The sequence below is a fragment of the Salvelinus sp. IW2-2015 genome, linkage group LG15 (assembly GCF_002910315.2).
Source record: "Salvelinus sp. IW2-2015 linkage group LG15, ASM291031v2, whole genome shotgun sequence".
NCBI classification, from domain to species: Eukaryota; Metazoa; Chordata; class Actinopteri; order Salmoniformes; family Salmonidae; genus Salvelinus; species Salvelinus sp. IW2-2015.
The window spans coordinates 64798819-64821027 of record NC_036855.1 but is presented as its reverse complement, the minus strand read 5'-3'; the positions used below and the strand labels follow the sequence as shown (position 1 = coordinate 64821027).

General features: G+C 46.6%; 1 protein-coding gene across 5 annotated transcripts in view; it reads right to left on the bottom strand.

The window, feature by feature from the left end:
* Window positions 1–22209, bottom strand: part of LOC111974519 (tyrosine-protein kinase CSK) — a 41946-nt gene that overhangs the window by 5590 nt on the left and 14147 nt on the right. For 4 of the 5 annotated variants that reach the window (XM_024002264.2, XM_024002265.2, XM_024002262.2 and 1 more), the window contains 3 exons: window positions 14349–14443; window positions 9589–9702; window positions 9291–9403 (listed from right to left, as the gene is read on the bottom strand). In XM_024002264.2, the coding sequence (XP_023858032.1) occupies window positions 9291–9403; window positions 9589–9702; window positions 14349–14363 (242 nt within the window). In that variant the 5' untranslated portion in view covers window positions 14364–14443. Of the gene's footprint in view, window positions 1–9290; window positions 9404–9588; window positions 9703–14348; window positions 14444–16931; window positions 17300–22209 lie in introns of all 5 variants that reach the window. The other variant, XM_070447333.1, reaches the window with a different exon arrangement.

Below are 22209 nucleotides of genomic sequence, written 5' to 3'. Positions count from 1 at the left end.
AAGATCTACAGGCTTCTACTGGATAAACTCCACCCCTTGCTTGGCTTTTTCCTTAAGATCATTCATCTCTTATCTGTAGTAGACCCGAACACAGAAGCAGTATGGAAACAGGAGCAGCATGAGGTCCACAGGGGTCTCTCTGGGGGCTGGTGAGTTAAGGGTAATCAAAGTTTGTAATTGATTTACACACTTCCCTTCCTCCCTCTGTTGCCCAGCATCAAGACAGACKGAGCAGGGCCTGTGCAAAGCGGCTTAACGCGGAGGGAGGATTGAGTTGATTAGATCAGCGGAGCTGCTTCTCCATGGACAGCAGCCTCCTTAACTCCCATTAATCTGAGAGCAGGCGCCAGTAAGCCAGCAGTCAGCCAAACACTGAGTAACCAACAGCCAAAACACAGGAGGAGCACACAGGACCTACCAGCCAAACATATGACCAACCAGTCAAACACAGGAGAAGCAACCATTCAGACTATTTAATGAGGAAGCAGGGCATGTAATATGCCATTTATATGTTTCAGTTTGTGCCATTCATTAGGGAGAACAGGCTGCTAGAATTAAGGGAGAAATCGAGTAAGGAAGGACAGTGGGGAAGGAGGTAGGAGAGAGAGACTGCAGTGAGCAGTGGACGGAGGCCTTTTGCCAGTCTTCTTTAGGGTGGTGCTGTAACCCCATCTCCCCAACAGAGTAGATTACCAGCAGGTGGCAGCAGTGAGCTGTGAGGTCAAAGAGCAGCATCTCTCAGGGTGTGGAGACCAACAGACACAAGAACACAGCTGACACTTAGTTATATAAGCCAACAGGGAGCGTTTTCCCCAAGACATCTGTTACCAATTCATAATAACATAACCCCCCTCGGACTCACACCACTAACCACTCCTCTCTGAGGGGATCCACAGGGCTGATGTATCATTGGCTGTATTTACAGAGTTTGCTCTCTTACAGCTGAAGGAGAGTATGAGGGCAGTGGACTCTGCCCAGTCCCTCCACTAGTGACCTCTACTTCTTAAGGACAGCAAACCCACTTACTCCCTCTAGTCAGTTCCCTGTCCAGTGGAGTAGCCTTGTCTTTGTCCTTCCTTGTAACACTTGACTGGTTACCCTTCACCACACTGCTTGAGCTTTCCTCTGCTCAGCTGGGCAGTTAAGCTCAGAAGATTGAGATGGTGGGGGGAGAGAGTCTGCAGTGTGTTGTGTGTCGTGTGTGTGTGTGTGTGTGTGTGTGTGTGTGTGTAGACAGAGAGAGCAGCACAACCTCAGTGTGGTTTTTTTTGGTCCAACACAATTTGAAAGTGCAGGATCAACTTGCAAGCCTTGTCCTGATGTCTGTGGTGTATCTGTGTGTGTCTGGTGTCTTAGTCTGTGCTGTGTGTAGTCTGTACTGGTGTGTGTGTGTCTGTCTGTGTCTGTCTGTGTGTGTGTCCTGTCTGCTTTCTCTGTCTGTTGTCTGTCTGTGTCTGTCTGTGTGTGTGTGTGTCTGTCTGTGTGTGTCTGTCTGTGTGTGTGTCTGTTCTGTGTGGTGTCTGTCTGTGTGTGTGTGTGTCTGTGTGTCTGTCTGTGTGTGTCTGTCTGTCTGTGTGGTGTTGTCTGTCTGTCTGTCTGTCTGTCTGTCTGTCTGTCTGTCTGTCTGTGTGTGTCTGTCTGTCTGTCTGTCTGTCTGTCTGTCTGTCTGTTGTGTGTGTCTGTGTGTGTGGTGTCTGTGTGTGTGTCTGTGTGTGTGTCTGTGTGTGTGTCTGGTGTGGTGTCCTGTGTGTCTGTCTGTCTGTCTGTCTGTGTGTGTCTGTCTGTCTGTCTGTCTGTCTGTGTCTGTCTGTCTGTGTGTGTTTGCCTGTCTGTGTGTGTCTGTCTGGTGTGTGCCTGTCTGTGTGTGTCTGTCTGTCTGTCTGTGTGTGTCTGTCTGTGTGTGCCTGTCTGTGGTGCTGTCTGTCTGTCTGTCCTGTCTGTCTGTGTGTGTCTGTCTGTGTGTCTGTCTGTGTGTCTGTCTGTGTGTCTGTCTGTGTGTCTGTCCTGTGTGTCTGTCTGTGGTGTCTGTCTGTCTGTGTGTGTGTCTGTCTGTGTGTGTGTCTGTCTGTGGTGTGTGTGTCTGTCCTGTGTGTGTGTCTGGTGGTGGTGTGGTCTGTGCTGTGTGTCTGTCTGTCTGTCTGTGTTGTGTGTGTGGTGTCTGTCTGTCTGTCTGTCTGTGTGTGTGTCTGTGTGTGTGTGTCTGTGTGTGGTGTGGTGTTGTGTTTGTGTCTGTGTGTCTGTCTGTGTGTGTCTGTCCTGTCTGTCCTGTCTGTGTCGTGTTCTGTGTGTGTGTCGTCGTGTGTCTGTGTGTGTGATGTCTGTGTGTGTCTGTCTGTGTGTGTCTAGTCTGTGTGTGTGTCCTGGTGTGTGCTGTCTGTGGTGCTGTCTGTGGTGTTGTCTGTCTGTGTGTGTGTCTGGTGGTGTGTGTCTGTGTGTGCTGTCTGTGTGTGTGTCTGTCTGTGTGATGTCTGTCGTGTGTGTCTGTCTGTGTGTGTGTGCTGTTGTCTGTCTTGTGTGGTGTCTGGATTGTGTGTGTCCTGTCTGTACTGTCGTGTGTCTGTCTGTCGCTGTCCTGGTGTCTGTGCTGTGTGTCTGTCTGTCTGTAGTTGTTGTCTGTCTGGTGTGTGTGTCTGTTTCTGTTGTCTGTTTGTCTGTTGTGTGTGTCGTTGTCTGTCTGTCTGTGTGTGTGTTCTGTCTGTGTGTGTGTCCTGTGTCTGGTGTGTTGTGTCTGTCTGTCTGTGTGTGTCTGTCTGTGTGTGTGTGGTCTGTCTGTGTGTGTGTCGTGTCTGTCTGTGTGTGTGTCTGTCTGTGTGTGTGTCTGTCTGTGTGTGTTGGGTGTCTGTTCTGTTCTGTTCTGTGTGTCTGTCTGTCTGTCTGTCTGTCTGTCTGTCTGTCTGTCTGTCTGTCTGTCTGTCTGTCTGTCTGTCTGTCTGTGTGTGTGTGTGTCTGTCTGTGTGTCTGTGTGTGTGTGTCTGTGTGTGTGTGTGTCTGTGTGTGTGTCTGTGTGTCTGTCTGTGTGTGTCTGTGTGTGTCTGTTCTGTCTGTGTCTGTCTGTGTGTGTCTGTCTGTGTTGTCTGTTGTGTCTGTCTGTTCTGTCCCTGTCTGTCTGTCTGTCTGTCTGTCTGTGTGTGTCCTGTCTGTGTGTGTCTGTCTGTGTGTGTTCTTGTCTGTGGTGTGTCTGTTCTGTGTGTGTCTGTCTGTCTGTCTGTGTGTCTGTCTGTGTATGTCTGTGTGGTGGTCTGTCTGGTGTGTGTGTCTGTCTGTGTGTTGCCTGTCTGATTTGTGTCTGTCTGTGTGCTGTCTGTGTGTGTGTCTGTCTGTGTGTCTGTCTGTGTGTGGTGTCTGTCTGTTGTGTAGTGCTGTGTTGTTCTGTGTGTGTGGTGTGTGTCTGTCTGTGTGTGTGTCTGTCTGTGTGTGTCTGTCTGTGTGTGTGGGTCTGTCTGTGTGTGTGTCCGGTCTGTGTGTGTGTCTGTCTGTGGTGTGTGTCTGTCTGTGTGTGTGTCTGTCTGTGTGTGTGTTGTCTGTGTGTTTTCTGTGTGTGTCTGTCTGTGTGTGCTGTCTGTGTATGTCTGTCTGTGTGAGTCGTCTGTGTGTGTCTGTCTGTGTGTGTCTGTCTGTGTGTCGTCTGTCTGTCTGTTGGTGTGTGTGTTGTCCCTGTCCTGTGTGGTGTGTGTGTCTGTCTGCGTGTGTCTGTGTCTGTCGCTGTGTCTGTCTGTCTGTGTGTGTCTGTCTGTCCCTGTGTGTCTTGTCTGTGTCTGTGTGTCCTGTCTGTCTGTGTCTGGTCTGTCTGTCTGTGTCTGTCTTGTGTCTGTCTGTGTCTGTGTGTGTCTTCTGTCTGTCGTCTGTCTGTGTCTGTCGTCTGTCTGCTGTTGTGTCTGTCTGTGTCCTGTCTGTGTCTGTCTGTCTGGTGTCTGTCGTGTCTGTGTCTGTCTGTCTGTCTGTGCTGTGTGCTGTCCTGTGTGTCTGTGTCTGTCTGTGTGTCTGTCTGTCTGTGTGTGTCTGCTTGTCTGTGTTGTCTGTCTGTCCTGTGTGTCTGTGTGTCTGTCTGTGGGGTGTCTGTCTGTGTCTGTCTGTGTGTCTGTCTGTGTGTCTGTCCTGTTCTGTGTGTCTGTTTGTCTGTGCTGTCTGTGTCTGTCTGTCTGTCTGTTCTGTGTCTGTCTGTGTCTGTCTGTCTGTCTGTCTGTGTCTGTCTGTGTGTCTGTCTGTTCTGTCTGTTGTCTGTTTGTCTGTCTGTGTGTGTCTGTCTGTCTGTCTGTCTGTGTCTGTCTGTGTCTGTCTGTCTGTTGTTGTCTGTCTGTGTGTGTCTGCTGATCTGTATGTGGTCTGTCTGTCGTCTGTCGGTGTCTGTCTGTGTCTTGTCTGTCTGTGTCTGTGCTGTCCTGTGTCTGTCTGTCTGATCTGTGTCTGGTTCTGTCTGTTGTGTCTGTCTGTGTGTGTTGTCCGTCTGTGGTGTCTGTGCGTCTGTCTGTGGTGTGTCTTGTCTGTCTGTGTGTGTCTGTCTGTCTGTGTGTCTTTGTCGTGTGTCTGTCTGTCTGTGTGTCTGTCTGTGTGGTGTCTTGTCTGTGTGCTGTCGTCTGTGTCCTGTCTGTGTGTCTGTCTGTCTGTGTGTGTGTCTGATCTGTTGTCTGTCTGTGATGTGGTCTGTCTGTGTTGCTGTCTGTGCTGTGTGTGTGTCCTGTGTGTTGTCTGTTTCTGTGGTTGTCTTCTGTGTGTCTGTTGTGTGTCTGTCTGTGTGGGTTGTTGTGTCTGTCTGTTGTGTGCTGTCTGTCTGTGTGTGTCTGTGCTGTCTGTGTGTGTCTGTCTGTCTGTGTGTGGTCCTGTGTGTTCTGTGTGTGTGTGTCTTGTGTGTGTCTGTCTGTGTGTGTGTTGTCTGTGGTGTGTGTCTCTGTCTTGTGTGTGTTGTGTCTGTCTGTTGTTGTTGTGTCTGTGTGTGTGTGTGGTGTGTGGTCTGTCGTGTGTGTGTCGCTGTCTGTTCTGTGTGTGTCTGTCTGTCTGTGTCTGTCTGTGTCTGTCTGTCTGTGTCTGTGTGTGTCTGTCTGTCTGTTGTCTGTCTGTTGGTCTTCGATGTGTCTGTCTGTAGTGTGTGTCTGTCATGTGTGTGTGTCTGTCTGTCTGTGTGTGGTGTCTGTGTGTGTGTCTGTCTGTGTGTGGTGTCTGTCTGATGTGTGTTGTCTGTGTCTGTGTGTCTGTCTGTGTGTCTGTCTGTGTGTCTGTCTGTGTCTGTCTGTGTCTGTCTGTGTTGTGTCTGTTGTGTCTGTCTGTGTCTGTCTGTGTCTGTCTGTCTGTCGTGTCTGTCTGTCTGTCTGTGTGTGTCTGTTGTCTGGTGTGTGTCTGTCCTGTGGGGTGTCTGTCTGTGGTGTCTGTCTGTGTGTGTGTCTGTGCTGTGTGTTGTCTGTCTGTGTGTGTCTGTCTGTGTGTGTCGTCTGGTGGGTGGGTGCTGCTGTGTGTGGTCCTGTGCCTGTGATTGACCGCACTCCTGGCCTCCAGTTTTATCATTTGCATAAATCTAATTTTTTCCTCTTTTGAAATAGCATAGCCCTTCAAAGAGACAGATTCAAATCGGCAGTGCCACTTAGCCCCACCCACATTGGCAGGCAGCCACCAGAGAGCAGACAGAAACAGAGAGAGGCGGTAAAAAAATAACAAATATTACCAACGTCTCCTGTCAGGCCTTTGTAACACCTCCCTTCTAAGGCACCATTTGTCCTACCTTTAATTATACAGTGAAACATGGGAACTTCTCACAGGTAAGGGCACATCTACGTGACAGAGCAGGCAAGGTACTTCCGGCGCCGAAAAGAGATGGCCGCCTCGCTTCGCTTTCCTTGGAAAATATGCAGTATTTGTTTTCTTATGTGTTATTTCTTACATCGGTACCCCAGGTAATCTTAGGTTTTATTACATACAGTCGGGAGGAACTACTGAATATACGATTAACGTAAACTCATCAATCGTTCCTACCAGGAATATGAACTTTCCCGAAACGGATCCAGTGTTTTGCCTTCCACCCAATAGACAAGGATCTGAATCCCAGCCGGCGACCCTGTGCGACGCCGAAAAAGGGGCAAAAACGAGGCGGTCTCGTGGTCAGGCTTCGAGAACGGGCACATCGCGCCTCCACTCCCTAGCATACTACTCGCCAATGTCCAGTCCTCTTGACAATAAGGTTGATGAAATCCGAGCACGGGTAGCATTCCAGAGAGACATCAGGGATTGCAACGTGCTCTGCTTCACGGAAACATGGCTAACTCAAGGGACGCTAACGGAGTCGGTGCAGCCAGCTGGTTTCTTCATGCATCGCGCCGACAGAAACAAACATCTTTCCGGTAAGAAGAGGGGCGGGGGGTATGCCTTATGATTAACGAGAAGTGGTGTGATCATCATAACAACACACAGGAACTCAAGTCATTCTGTTCACCTGATCTAGAACTCCTCACATATCAAATGTCGACCGCATTTATCTACCAAGGGAATTCTCTTCAATCATAATCAACAGCCGTATATATTCCCCCAAGCAGACACATCGATGGCCCTGAAACGAACTTTATCTGAATCTCTTTATAAACTGGAAACCACACACCCTGAGGCTGCAATTCATGCGTAGCTGGGGATTTTAACAAGGCTAATCTAAAAACAAAACTCCCTAAATTCTATCAGCATATCGATTGTGCTACCAGGGCTGGAAAACCCTAGATCATTGTTTATACTAATTTCCGCGACGCATATAAGGCCCTCCCCCGCCCCCCTTTCGGAAAAGCTGACCACGACTCCATTTTGTTGATTCCAGCCTACAAACAGAAAACTAAAACAAGCTCCCGCGCTCAGGGTCTGTTCAACGTTGGTCCGACCAATCTGAATCCACGCTTCAAGACTGTCGATCACGCGATTGGAATATGTTCCGCATCGCGTCCACAACAATATTGACGAATATGCTGATTCGGTGAGCGAGTTCATTAGGAAGTGCATTGACGATGTCGTACCCACAGCAACGATAAAAACATTCCCAAACCAGAACCGTGGATTGACGGCAGCATTCGCGTGAAACTGAAAGCGCGAACCACTGCCTTTAACCAGGGCAAGGTGACCGGAAGCATGACACGAATACAAACAGTGTAGCTATTCTCTCCGCAAGGCAATCAAACAGGCTAAGTCTCAGTACAAGAGACAAAATCGAGTCGCAATTCAACAGCTCAGACACAAGAGGTATGTGGCAGGGTCTACAGTCAATCACGGTATACAAAAGAAAACCAGCCCCGTCGCGGACCAGGATGTCTTGCTCCCAGACAGGCTAAACAACTTTTTTTGCCCGCTTTGAGGACAATACAGGTGCCACTGACACGGCCCCCTACCAAAACCTGCGGGTCTCCTTCATGAAGCCGAGGTGAGTAAAACATTTAAACGTGTTAACCCTCGCAAGGCTGCAGGCCCAGACGGCATTCCCAGCCGCGTCCTAGAGCATGCGCAGACCAGCTGGCTGTGTGGTTTACGGACATATTCAATCAATCCTTATCCCAGTCTGCTGTTCCCACATGCTTCAAGAGGGCCACCATTGTTCCTGTTCCCAAGAAGCTAGGTAACTGAGCTAAACGACTACCGCCCGTAGCACTCACTTCCGTCATCATGAAGTGCTTTGAGAGACTAGTCAAGGACCATATCACCTCCACCCTACCGGACACCCTAGACCCACTCCAATTTGCTTACGACCCAATAGGTCCACAGACGACGCAATCGCAACCACATGCACACTGCCCTAACCCATCTGGACAAGAGGATACCCATGTGAGAAATGCTGTTCATCGATTACAGCTCAGCATTTAACACCATAGTACCTCCAAACTCGTCATCAAGCTCGAGACCCTGGGTCTCGACCCCGCCCTGTGCAACTGGGTCCTGGACTTCCTGACGGGCCGCCCCAGGTGGTGAGGGTAGGTAACAACATCTCCACCCCGCTGATCCTCAACACTGGGGCCCCACAAGGGTGCGTTCTGAGCCCTCTCCTGTACTCCCTGTTCACCCACGACTGCGTGGCCATGCACGCCTCCAACTCAATCATCAAGTTTGCGGATGACACTAAAGTGGTAGGCTTGATTACCAACAACGACGAGACGGCCTACAGGGAGGAGGTGAGGGCCCTCGGAGTGTGGTGTCAGGAAATAACCTCACACTCAACGTCAACAAAACAAAGGAGATGATTGTGGATTCAGGAACAGCAGAGGGAGCACCCCCCTATCCACATCGACGGGTCAGTAGTGGAGAAGGTGGAAAGTTTAAGTTCCTCGGTGTACACATCACGGACAAACTGAATTGGTCCACCCACACAGACAGCGTTGTGAAGAAGGCGCAGCAGCGCCTCTTCAACCTCAGGAGGCTGAAGAAATTCGGCTTGTCACCAAAAGCACTCACAAACTTCTACAGATGCACAATCGAGAGCATCCTGTCGGCTGTATCACCGCCTGGTACGGCAACTGCTCCGCCCACAACTGTAAGGCTCTCCAGAGGGTAGTGAGGTCTGCAAGAACGCATCACACAGGGCAAACTACCTGCCTCCAGGACACCTACACCACCCGATGTCACAGGAAGGCCATAAAGATCATCAAGGACAACAACCACCCAAGCCATGCCTGTTCACCCCGCTATCATCCAGAAGGCGAGGTCAGTACAGGTGCATCAAAGCAGGGACCGAGAGACTGAAAACAGCTTCTATCTCAAGGCCATCAGACTGTTAACAGCCACCACTAACATTTAGCGGCCGCTGCCAACATACTGACTCAACTCCAGCCACTTTAAAAATGGGAATTGATGGAAATTATGTAAAAATGTACCACTAGCCACTTTAAACAATGCCACTTAATATAATGTTTACATACCCTACATTACCCATCTCATATGTATATACTGTACTCTATATCATCTACTGCATCTTGCATCGTTATGTAATACATGTACCACTAGCCACTTTAAACTATGCCACTTTATGTTTACATACCCTACAGTACTCATCTCATATGTATATACCGTACTCTATACCATCTACTGCATCTGCCATGCCGTTCTGTACAACCACTCATTCATATATTTTATGTACATATTCTTTATCCTTTACACTTGTGTGTGTGTTGTGTAAGGTAGTAGTTGTGGAATTGTTAGGTTAGATTACTGTTGGTTATTACTGCATTGTCGGAACTAGAAGCACAAGCATTTCGCTACACTCGCATTAACATCTGCTAACCATGTGTATGTGACTAATCAAATTTGATTTGATTTGATTTGAGGTACTGTCGTGTACTTACGGCATAAGACTGAGTTTTCCCCCTGACTTGACCCCTTCCCTTTTCTGGACGTAGTTAGCTGGGATGGTGCCCTCTCTGCCCACTGTGTTCTTCGCTTTGTACCAGTTGGGATCCTGAAATAGCAGCAGAAACACCCTTTAAATGTGGGTATGTCATTTTAGGTGAGAATTTAAAAAATGGGTCCAATCCTTAAGAGGTTTTAACACCGTTGTATAATACCTGTATAACTACACAAGTCCAGCACCATAACGATTTTACACTTACATTTCTACAGTATAGAAAGGTGAGCCTTGCTTACCCTGGTGACTCCAATTATGGTCAACACATCTCCTTTACAGAAAGGCAGGTCCTGTTCATTTGTCGACTGGAAGTTGTACTTGGCTACACACTCTGTGCCAGGCAACCATGGCACCTAGGTCACGAGTGAAGAGGAGATGTTATAAATGCTGAGATTATCTGTGACTACAGTAAAAGGTTAGTCATAGCTTTGACGAGTGAATTGCATTTATGTCGTCATTGACACTCTAGGGAGAAATTCAATTGCAATAGGGTTACAATAACACATTATTACAAGCATTTAAAAAGGTCTACTATTCAAATCTTAAATAAGCACGCACCGTTCAAAAAATGTAGAACTTAGAACAGATATAGCCCTTGGTTCACTCCAGACCTTACTGCCCTTGACCAGCACAAAAACATCCTGTGGCGTACTGCATTAGTATTGAATAGCCCCCGCGATATGCAACTTTTCAGGGAAGTTAGGAACCAATATACACAGGCAGTTAAGAAAGCAAAGGCTAGCTTTGTCAAYCAGAAATTTGCATCCTGTAGCATAAACTCCAAACAGTTCTGGGACACTAAAGTCCATGGCGAATAAGAGCACCTCCTCCCAGCTGCCCACTGCACTGAGTCTAGGAAACACTGTCACCACCGATAAATCTACAATCATGTTAATAAGCATTTTTCTACGGCTGGCCATGCTTTCCACCTGGCTACCCCTACCCCAGTCAACAGCTCTGCACCCCCCACAGCAACTTGCCCGAGCCTCCCCCATTTCTCCTTCATCCAAATCCAGATAGCTGATGTTCTTAAAGAGTTGCAAAATCTGGACCCCTACAAACCAGCTGGGCTAGACAATCTGGACCCTCTCTTTCTAAAATTATCCACCACAATTGTTGCAACACCTATTACTAGCCTGTTCAACCTCTCTTTCGTATCGTCAGATCCCTAAAGATTGGAAAGCTGCCGCGGTCATCCCCCTCTTCAAATGGGGTGACACTCTCGACCCAAACTGTTACAGAACTATATCTATCCTACCCTGCCTTTCTAAAAATTATTCGAAAGCCAAGTTAACAAACAGATCACCGACCATTTCGAATCCCACCGTACCTTCTCCGCTATGCAGTCTGGTTTCCGAGCTGGTCATAGGTGCACCTCAGCCACGCTCAAGGTCCTAAACGATATCATAACCGCCATCAATAAGAGACATTAACTGTGCAGCAGTCTTCATCGACCTGGCCAAGGTTTTCTACTCTGTCAATCACCGTATTCTTATCGGCAGATTAAACAGCCTTGGTTTCTCAAATGATTGCCTCGCCTGGTTCACCAAATACTTCTCAGATAGAGTTCAGTGTGTCAAATTGGAGGACCTGTTGTCTGGACCTCTGTCAGTCTATGTGGGTGCCACAGGGTTCAATTCTCGGGCCGACTCTTCTCTGTATACATCAATGATGTATCGCCAGCAGCTGTCTTGCTGCTGGTGATTCTCTGATCCACCTCTATGCAGACGACACCATTCTGCATACTTCTGGCCCTTCTTTGGACACTTAACAAACCTCCAGATGAGCTTCAATGCCATACAACACTCCTTCCYTAGCCTCCAACTGCTCTTAAATGCAAGTAAAACTAAATGCATGCTCTTCAACCGATAACTGCCCGCTCGTCTAGCATCACTACTCTGGATGGTTCTGACTTAGAATATGTGCACAATTACAAATACCTAGGTGTCTGGTTAGACTGTAAACTCTCCTTCCAGACTCACATCAAGCATCTCCAATCCAAATCTAGAATCGGCTTCCTATTTCGCAACAAAGCATCCTTCACTCATGCTGCCAAACATACCCTCGTAAAACTGACTATCCTACCGTTCCTAGACTTCGACGATGTCATTTACAAAATATCCTCCAACACTCTACTCAGCAAATTGGATGCAGTCTATCATAGTGCCATCCGTTTTGTCACCAAAGCCCCATATACTAACCACCACTGTGACCTGTATGCTCTCGTTGGCTGGCCCTRGCTTCATATTCGTCGCCAAACACCGCCAACGCTCCAGGTCATCTATAAGTCGTTGCTGGGTAAAGCCCCGCCGTATCTCAGCTCACTGGTCACCATAGCAGCACCCACCCGTAGCACGTGCTCCAGCAGGTATATTTCACTGGACACCCCCAAAGCCAATTCCTACTTTGGGCGCCTTTCCTTCCAGTTCTCTGCTGCTAATGACTGGAACGAATTGCAAAAATCACTGAAGCTGGAGACTCGTATCTCCCTCACTAACTTTAAGCATCAGCTGTCAGAGCAGCTTACAGTTCATAGCACTAAATATCCCACCCAACTACCTCATCCCCATATTGTTATTTATTTAGCTCCTTTGCACCCCAGTATTTCTACTTGCACATTCATCTTCTGCACATCTATCGCTCGTGTTTAATTGCTAAATTGTAATTATTTCACCGCTATGGCCTATTTATTGTCCTATACGCTATTTACAGAGGGGCTATGTACAGGCCACTATGGCTTATTTATTGCCTTACCTCCCTAATCTTACTTCATTTGCACACACTGTATATAGACTTTTCTATTGTGTTATTGACTGTACATTTGTTTATTCCATGTGTAACTGTTGTTTGTGTCGCAATGCTTTGCTTCATCTTGGCCAGGTCGCAGTTGTAAATGAGAACTTGTTCTCAACTGGCCTACCTGGTTAAATAAAGCTACGCTGGTTTGTCCTACACGCTGTTCAGACCATAAAGCATGTGGGACTATTCTTTAGGCATTAACTGAGGCTCCTACGTCTAACCGGTGGTGTTGTAGCAGCAGTGTTGTAAATAACATCTTCACAGGAGTCATGGTTGTATGTTATCAGTTAGAGGCAATGACAGTAAAAAAGCAGCGTGTGTGTGTGTGTGTGTGTGTGTGACACAAGGTGCGTCCAAAATGGCACCATATTCCCTGGAGGCTCTGGTCATAAGTAGTGCACTATATAGGGAATAGGGTGGGACGCAGCCACTATCCTCATATAACCTGGTGTATTCCTGAAGCAATGCTCTACGCACAGCTCTGTATGTCTGATATCGTTATCGGGACACACATCCCTCAATCATTTCCTGATAGGAGTCAAAGAGAGACGAGCGTCACAGAGGGAGCGATGTGAGAGTTATGTACTGTTGTGTGCCAAAGATTAAAATAATTTGGGTTGATAAGCAAATGTGAATATGGGGGATGCAAGGGGGTTGTAATCATGCCATGCGGCTGCTGGCAGATGAAAAGCAGAAGCACTAATGTCAGTCAGGAAATATGACACGTCTGAAAGGGGCACGGCACATTAGAATGTGTGTGTAAGTAGGCTGCGTGTGTGCATTAGTGATGCATGGGTTGACTCATAACCTGCAGTCCCTGTGGTTGTATCTGCAGGCGCGTTTAGGGTAATGACATATTGTGTGGATGAGGGGCGGGTGGGTTGAATAAAGAGAAAACAATACCTTCAACAAAAAAAAAGTATAATTCTTGTGCAACTAATATCAACAGGCTACACTGGTTCTCTTTCATTATTTTAGGCTGTCAGCCTGAGCTTTAGGGCCCAACTGTACGCGCGTCAAATCGCCTACACGCCAATCACAAAATGCTTTAGGGAACAGGCAGAGAAGGTTGGGAGTTTAATTCAGTAAGAGAAAAGCTGCGAAATGGAAAGCTGAAAATAAAGAGAAGCGAGGGACAGAAAAGTAATGTTTGGGAAAGCATTGGCGACATGGTAAGAGGATGATAGCAGTGTTCTGTGTGATGGCTCTGTACAAATTTGACAGTCACAAGACTGGGGACATCAAATAGGCCTATGGCACATCAAGGGAACTGTAGCCTATTGTTCAGATGGGTTAAATGGAAAATGAAATCTGGACACTATAACCTCTCATAGCCTTAATATTAACACCTGCAGAATTAAGCATTTCTTGCAGTAAAATGATAGACCAAATGTAAGCAACATTTTTACTCAGGAACAGGAGTGGAGAAATATGATTTCTTTCTTCCATCTAGAGAATGCAAATGCACAGTTAGATGGCACCTCTACATGCGGTATATTTGTTGGAATCATAAAAGCTGATAGTATTTCAACCACATAAGATTTCAGTTCTGCTTGGGTGCATATTTTATCAGAAACATGTTGGGTCGTTTTCATAGCTTTCTATTTCCTTACAACGGGTCAAACTTTGCACATATAATCTTCTGTTTTGAGTTTAAAATAAATCCCCCCACCCGGTCCCTAAACGTCTTCGCTCCGCAAAAGAAGCAGGGATGACAGAACTTTACCGATGTCAACTAGATTGAAGAATTCATTCTATCGAATGAATTTATGACAATATTATGGTGAGCAAGGATATATTTAGTCTTCTAGGGCAGTGATTCTCAACTGGTGGGTGGTTATAAGTGTCCCCAAATAAAACATCTAAAAATCTAATAGCTTAAGTAAATAAAAAAATACTCCAGTCTAAATGTAAACGACCATGTAGAAAGTGTGTAGAAATAATAATGAATTTACATTTTTTATAATTTAATCTCAGATGTTACTCTTCAATCACAGTATTTTCAATATAGAGCTATTAGCAGAACTATTGTGGTCTCAAACCTGTGAGTTTATTAACCATCATCAAGAATATGCGCAAAATGTTATTGGGTCTCTGATTTTCACCTATAGTCAGATGGGTTATTAGCAATTGCGAGCAGGGGTGAAAAAAACAGTTGACTTTCGCACTACTTGCATGTGCAGGTGTGTGTTCCTCTCACCTGGATCCCAGACATGGTAAAGGGGGTGGGGGAGGGAGGGGCAGCGGGTGAGGTGTCCTCAGGCAGGTGTCACTGATCAGCTGGTACCATCAGAGCTGCAGGACAACAGAAGAGAAGATAGTCTATCACCACAATGGAACAGAATGTATGCTCAGCCTGGTAGACAACCAAATGTGGTCTGGTCAGTAAGCAAAAGAGAACCAGATTCAAAATGTTACTCTGCTTAGTTCTGTTAAACAGCTTCAATCTGCAGTTTACTGTATGTCAACTCAGTCGCTGTGAATAAGCTTCACATGCAGAGGAAAAATAGCCTACTGTCACTACCTTGTTTTTCAACCAAGGTGCATGAACACTGGCACAACCTCATCTACTGCAARAGAATATGCTTAATGTGCTGTTATCGACTGCAATAATAGCCTATGTACTAGAATTAGTGAAATATAGGCTTTGCAGACTTTGCAGATAAGCATAGCTAAGCGCTAATAATTGTGCCTCTCCACGGTGACCTTCTGAGCGAGGTGAATGCATGAGATGTGATCCTCCCAAAGGAAATGAAGCCTCCCTCTGCTTGTTGTCCACTGCTCTGATCGCTAAAGCTAAACCCACCACTTTCTCAGCTCATCTGTGTCAGGCAAAGCTCTGTGCTGTGAGAGCTGAATGATCTGTATTGGCTGGAGGTAGCCTACCCTACAGTGTTTCTACCTACAGTAGACAGGCATTTCTGAGAGAGCAGTATGTAGGCTAGGCTACAGTATGCAGGGCTGTAAGAGAGCAGTATGGTCTGTATCAGCTGCATCTAGGCTACAGTAGTGAGCAGTATCAGCTGCATCTAGGCTACAGTAGTGAGCAGTATGATCTGTTTTGGCTGGATCTAGGATATAGTATGCAGGCAGAACACAGCCGATGCCGGGCCTGAAGCGTGTCTCTGTGCTCTGTCCCTGAGGATGAGAAAGAGGAGAGGCCAGAGAAAAGAGGAGGCACACAACAAGGCCATACGGTTCATGCTGCATCAGACAAAGGCACACACACAGCATGGTCAATTCACCACAGGAGGGCCAGTACAGTACCTCATCCACTGCCTCCCTCAACCTCATCCACTGCCTCCCTCAACCTCATCCACTGCCTCCCTCAACCTCATCCACTGCCTCTCACTTCAGACCAGCCGAGAACAGAAAGTGAGGGGGAATTGGAAGTGGCCGACTCGTATTTTCCGATGGCTTGGTGTGGTGGTGGGGGGGGTCGGAACTCCATAAATGTACTGTAGAGTTCTAGAACCATTCAATTATGCATGTCTCATCCATACAGCCACTACGGTGTATCAATGGCTCACAGCACAGCAGAGCACTGCTAGTCCTATATCCTGTGTTAAAACAGGAAGTTGGCTAATTGCAGACTGCTGCAGATCTGTATGCAAACTGACAGAGCCAAATATAGCAGCTCTGGTCTACCCAGAGGCCACCCACTTTTCTATTTGCCATTCTTAGTGTCAGTCAGTGCAAAGGGAAAGCATCACGCCAAAACCTGTTGTTTCTAAAAATAAATAAGCATCTCTAATCTAGCCTACTTCCATCGTCCTCTAAGAGGGACTGAATATCCTCCTTACTTCAGTGTCAGTCAGCGTATGTGAGTGAAACAGCCATATCATCCATGGCTGCTATAGTGCTGGTGAAAGGAGATGATTCAACACAGAGCCGGTGAGGAAACACAGGCAAGGTTTCTGAACCAAGGTAGGAAGGAGGATTACGTCTGAGAAATGAGCTCAACTCCAGCAGCAGTGCTGACGTACTGAGGTCAAAGACAGATGCTTAGCACCCACTCAGCAAGTCTAGTTCACTGAGGTGCCTACACACACACACAGCCATGTGAGTGATACTCTATACCTCCGAGCGCAATTTTCTCCTTTCCCACTCACTCATCCCTCCATTATTTCAGCTCTCGCAGGCTCCCTGCTGATATCGCTACCATGGAAACCCACAGTGATGTAACACACTATACAACCATGATAACTACCTCTTCATATAGCAGAACACTCCTTTCTCTGCTGAGTTCAATGAGTCATTAGGTGCTCCATTTAGGCTACGTTCACACTAGGTCTACATCAATCCATTCACACTAGGTCTACATCAATCCATTCACACTAGGTCTACATCAATCCATTCACAGAGCCAAGAAATACTGCTGAGAAAGCGACACCGTACTACAGACAACCAGAAATAAACATTTTACAAGCACAGTGCTCTGCTGAGCCATCTAGGTGGAAAAACTTTACGCCACTCTACAGTAAGTGTAAAAAAAACAAATTTCTGAAAGGAAAGCCATCAAACCTCTCAGTACTCTTCTCTCTAGCCAGATAGTGTTGAATGAACACGGACATCGATAGTATCCACAGCAAATCTATTATTTCTACCATGTCATGCTTATGTGTAGTCAACAAGCACTAAGCAAGTAGGTACTGTATATAGGAAACTATGCAGTATTTAGTTTTTTTACGTGTTATTTCTTACATTGGTACCCCAGGTAATCTTAGGGTTTATTACATACAGTCGGGAGGAACTARTGGATATAAGAGCAACGTCAACTCACCATCATTACGACCAGGAATACGACTTTCCCGAAGCGGTTCCTCTGTTTTGCCCACCACCCAGGACAATGGATCGGATCCCAGCCGGCGAACCAAAACAACGTCGCCGTAAAAGGGGCAGACGAAGCGGTCTTCTGGTCAGGCTCCGGAGACGGGCACATCGCGCACCGCTCCCGAGCATACTACTCGCCAATGTCCAGTCTCTTGACAACAAGGTTGATGAAATCCGAGCAAGGGTAGCATTCCAGAGAGACATAAGAGACTAACGTTCTTTGCTTCACGGAAACATGGCTCACTCGAGACACGCTATCGGAGTCGGTACAACCAGCTGGTTTCTTCACGCATCGCGCCGACAGAAACAAGCATCTTTCTGGTAAGAAGAGGGGTGGGGGGGTATGCCTTATGATTAACGAGACGTGGTATGATCATAACATACCGGAACTCAAGTCCTTCTGTTCACCTGACTTAAAATTCCTCACAATCAAATGTCGACCGCATTATCTACCAAGAGAATTCTCCTCGATTATAATCACAGCCGCATATATTCTCCCCCAAGCAGACACATCGACCAAGCCCTGAACGAAGTTTATTTGACTATGTAAACTGGAAACCACATATCCTGAGGCTGCATTCATTAGGCTGGGGATTTTAACAAGGCTCATCTGAAACAAGACTCCCTAAATTCTATCAGCATATCGATTGTGCTACCAGGGCTGGTAAAACCCTAGATCATTGTTATTCTAACTCCGCAACGCATATAAGGCCCTCCCCCGCCCTCCTTTGGAAAAGCTGACCACTACTCCATTTTGTTGCTCCCAGCTACAGACAGAGACTAAAACAGGAAGCTCCGCGCTCAGGTCCGACCAATCAGATTCCACGCTTCAAGATTGCGTCGATCACGTGGATTTGGATATGTTCCACACTGCGTCAAACAACAACATGACGAATACGCTGATTCGGTGAGCAAGTTTATAGCAAGTGCATCGGCGATGTCGTACCCACAGCAACTATTAAAACATTCCCGAACCAGAAACTGTGGATTGATGGCAGCATTCGCACGAAACTGAAAGCGCGAACCACTGTCTTTAACCAGGACAAGGTGACCGGAAACATGACTGAATACAAACAGTGTAGCTATTCCCTCCGCAAGGCAATCAAACAAGCTAAGCATCAGTATAGAGACAAAGTAGAGTCGCAATTCAACGGCTCAGACACAAGAGGTATGTGGCAGGGGCTACAGTCAATCACGGATACAAAAAGAAAACCAGCCCCGTCGCGGACCAGGATGTCTTGCTCCCAGACAGACTAAATAACTTTTTTTGCTCGCTTTGAAGACAATACAGTGCCACTGACACGGCCCGCTACCAAAACCTGTGGACTCTCCTTCACTGCAGCCGAAGTGAGTAAAACATTTAAACGTGTCAACCTCGCAAGGCTGCAGGCCCAGACGGCATCCCAAGCCATGTCCTCAGAGCATGCGCAGACCAGCTGGCTGGTGTGTTTACGACATATTCAATCAATCCTATCCCAGTCTGCTGTTCCCACATGCTTCAAGAGGGCCACCATGTTCCTGTTCCCAAGAAAGCTAAGGTAACTGAGCTAAACGACTACCACCCCGTAGCACTCACTTCCGTCATCATGAATGCTTTGAGAGACTAGTCAAGGACCATATCACCTCCACCCTACCTGACACCCTAGACCCACTCCAATTTGCTTTCCGCCCCAATAGGTCCACAGATGACACAATTGCAACCACACTGCACACTGCCCTAACCCATCTGAACAAGAGGAATACCTATGTGAGAATGCTGTTCATCGACTACAGCTCAGCATTTAACACCATAGTACCCTCCAAACTCGTCATCAAGCTCGAGACCCTGGGTCTCGACCCCTCCCTGTGCATCTGGGTACTGGACTTCCTGACGGGCCGCCCCCAGGTGGTGAGGGTAGGTAACATCTCCACCCAGCTGATCCTCAACACTGGGGCCCCACAAGGGTGCGTTCTTAGCCCTCTCCTGTACTCCCTGTTCACACACGACTGCGTGGCCATGCACGCCTCCAACTCAATCATCGAGTTTGCAGACGACACTACAGTGGTAGGCTTGATTACCAACAACGACGAGACGGCCTACAGGAAGGAGGTGAGGGCCCTCGGAGTGTGGTGTCAGGAAAATAACCTCACACTCAACGTCAACAAAACAAAGGAGATGATCGTGGACTTCAGGAAACAGCAGAGGGAGCACCACCCTATCCACATCGACGGGACAGTAGTGGAGTAGGTAGAAAGTTAAGTTCCTCTGCGTACACATCACGGACAAACTGAATTGGTCCACCCACACAGACAGCGTGGTGAAGAAGGCGCAGCAGCGCCTCTTCAACCTCAGGAGGCTGATGAAACTCGGCTCGTCACCAAAAGCACACAAACTTTTACAGATGCACAATCGAGAGTATCCTGTCGGGCTGTATCACCGCCTGGTACGGCAACTGCTCCGCCCACAACCTTAAGACTCTCCAGAGTGTAGTGAGGTCTGCACAACGCATCACCGGGTGCAATCTACCTGTCCTCCAGGACACCRACACCACCCGYTGTCACAGGAAGGCCATAAAGATCATCAAGGAAAACAACCACCCGAGCCACTGCCTGTTCACCCCGCTATCATCCAGAAAGCGAGGTCAGTACAGGTGCATCAAAGCAGGGACCGAGAGACTGAAAAACAGCTTCTATCTCAAGGCCATCAGACTGTTAAACAGCCATCACTAACATTGGAGTGGCTGCTGCCAACATACTGACTCAACTCCAGCCACTTTAATAATGGAAAAATTGATGTAATAAATGTATCACTAGCCACTTTAAACAATGCCACTTCATTTAATGTTTACATACATTACTCATCTCATATGTATATACTATACTCTATACCATCTACTGCATCTTGCCTATGCCATTCTGTACCATCACTCATTCATATATTTTTATGTACATATTCTTCATCCCTTTACACTTGTGTGTATAAGGTAGTTGTGAAATTTTTAGGTTAGATTACTCGTTGGTTATTACTGCATTGTCGGAACTAGAAGCACAAGCATTTCACTACACTCGCATTAACATCTGCTAAACATGTGTATGTGAGAAATAAAATTTGATTTGTTTGCCAGAAGAGCCTCCCCAGATGGATAGCATTGCTTTGGCTACATGTGAAGTCTTCTTCAGGTGGAGAGAGATCATTCTGCTTGTGCAGTCAGCGTGCTAATCAAATCAAATCAAATCTTATTGCTACGGATTGTTTTCCTGTGCTGGCTGAAGTCTCCATGCCTGCAGCTGGTCGGAAGTGAACAGTAATTCACACTTTCAAAAACAACCACACAATCATGATTATGCCTACAGTATGTAACAACTATGCCAGTGAGAGACAAAGAGTGTTGATATGTGCCACATCGTGAAAATTCTGAGTAGTAAGCTGATGTTTCTCAACAGCATATGCATGACAGGTTGCTCCAGGTAGAAATGGATGGTGCACAGAGGTGAGTTCACATTTCAGAACTCAACTATCTTACATGACCGGAGTGTCTGGCAGTGGTGGTCGGTGCCGTTCTAGATTAGGAAGGACTTCTTTTTTTACTGAGCATGGCCTTATTTCTATTAAAGCATATTGGCTGACTGTCCTTCATATTCCATATCAATGTAATATCAATAGGTTTAGGTTACTAAATGATCATCTAAATTTGCCCTTTACCCATCATGAGGTTGCTACAACGTAGCCTACAAATGAAAGTTCATAACATAGGTGKACAGGTCAAGAGACAAAATTGGAGTAATCAAGGTGAGGAGACATTGACACATTCAATACCGCCTTGAACACTCTTGCCTGCATCTAGCTGATATGGGGTGTAGTCAGTCGAAACAGTTGCAAAATGAAACAAAAACAAGTTTATTGGACAAATTCAGTTAGGTCCCTCCCAATTTAATTCCGTTTGTTTCCATTTAAGAAATATTTTGCAACAGAATTGAATACACCCCTGATTACTGTCACACACAGTTCACTTTCACAGCAGCCAAATACAGCATCATTACTATGCGCGTTGTACTGTATAATTCCTCCTTTCACCTTCGCTTGTAGCCTTCAGAGCACAAAACAACAGCAGTTTGTGACCTGGCACAAATACTTCTCCAAGCCAAACCGTCATACCATAACAAAACTGCTACACAGCCTAATTTTTATTTATTTTTATTATTWTWWAWWAWWWWWWTTWAWRSGMWWMSKAWWWTTTTTATCCATGGCAAAAAAAACTACACACTAAGKAGACCAAATTCTTTGGTCCTTTAAAAACCTGCTGTTTGTAAAATAGTGTGTTATAGGTTGGAAAATGACTTTGGATGACAATGTTTCCCTAAAGAAGTTAAATCCACTTAGTTTCCTTGCCACAATACTAATGATATCAAAACTGATATCATCCCAGCCCTAGTTGTAACCATATTAACTTTATAGTCAACCAAATAGAACTTACGTGTTAGTAATCCCACAGACCAATCACACAGTACAGTGTACTACAAGCAGTTACAAGGGCAGGCCCCGGTGGCAAAAAATAAAACCGAAAGCTTACCTTGGCCTCACTTGGAAGAGTTGCTGTGTTGGATAGCCTTAACCGGGCTATTATTGCCAGCAGCATACCACCCTGCATACCACTGCTGGCTTGCTTCTGAAGCTAAGCAGGGTTGGTCCTGGTCAGTCCCTGGATGGGAGACCAGGTGCTGCTGGAAGTGGTGTTGGAGGGCCAGTAGGAGGCACTCTTTCCTCTGGTCTAAACAAAGATCCCAATGCCCCAGGGCAGTGATTGGGGACACTGCTCTGTGTAGGGTGCCGTCTTTCGGATGGGACGTTAAACGGGTGTCCTGACTCTCTGAGGTCATTAAAGATCCCATGGCACTTATCGTAAGAGTAGGGGTGTTAACCCCGGTGTCCTGGCTAAATTCCCAATCTGGCCCTCAACCATCACGGTCACCTAATAATCCCCAGTTTACAATTGGCTCATTCATCCCCCTCCTCTCCCCTGTAACTATTCCCCAGGTTGTTGCTGCAAATGAGAACGTGTTCTCAGTCAACTTACCTGGTAAAATAACGGTAAAATAAAAATAAAAATAAATAAAAATAACCAGCTAGCGAACATAAATAGCATTCTTCTCTGGTTGTTGAGTAGCTTAAATTAATGAACTACTGCCCACAATTTACGCACTGTAGTGCTAGATAGCTATAGCTTATGCTTGCAGTACTAGATTCATTC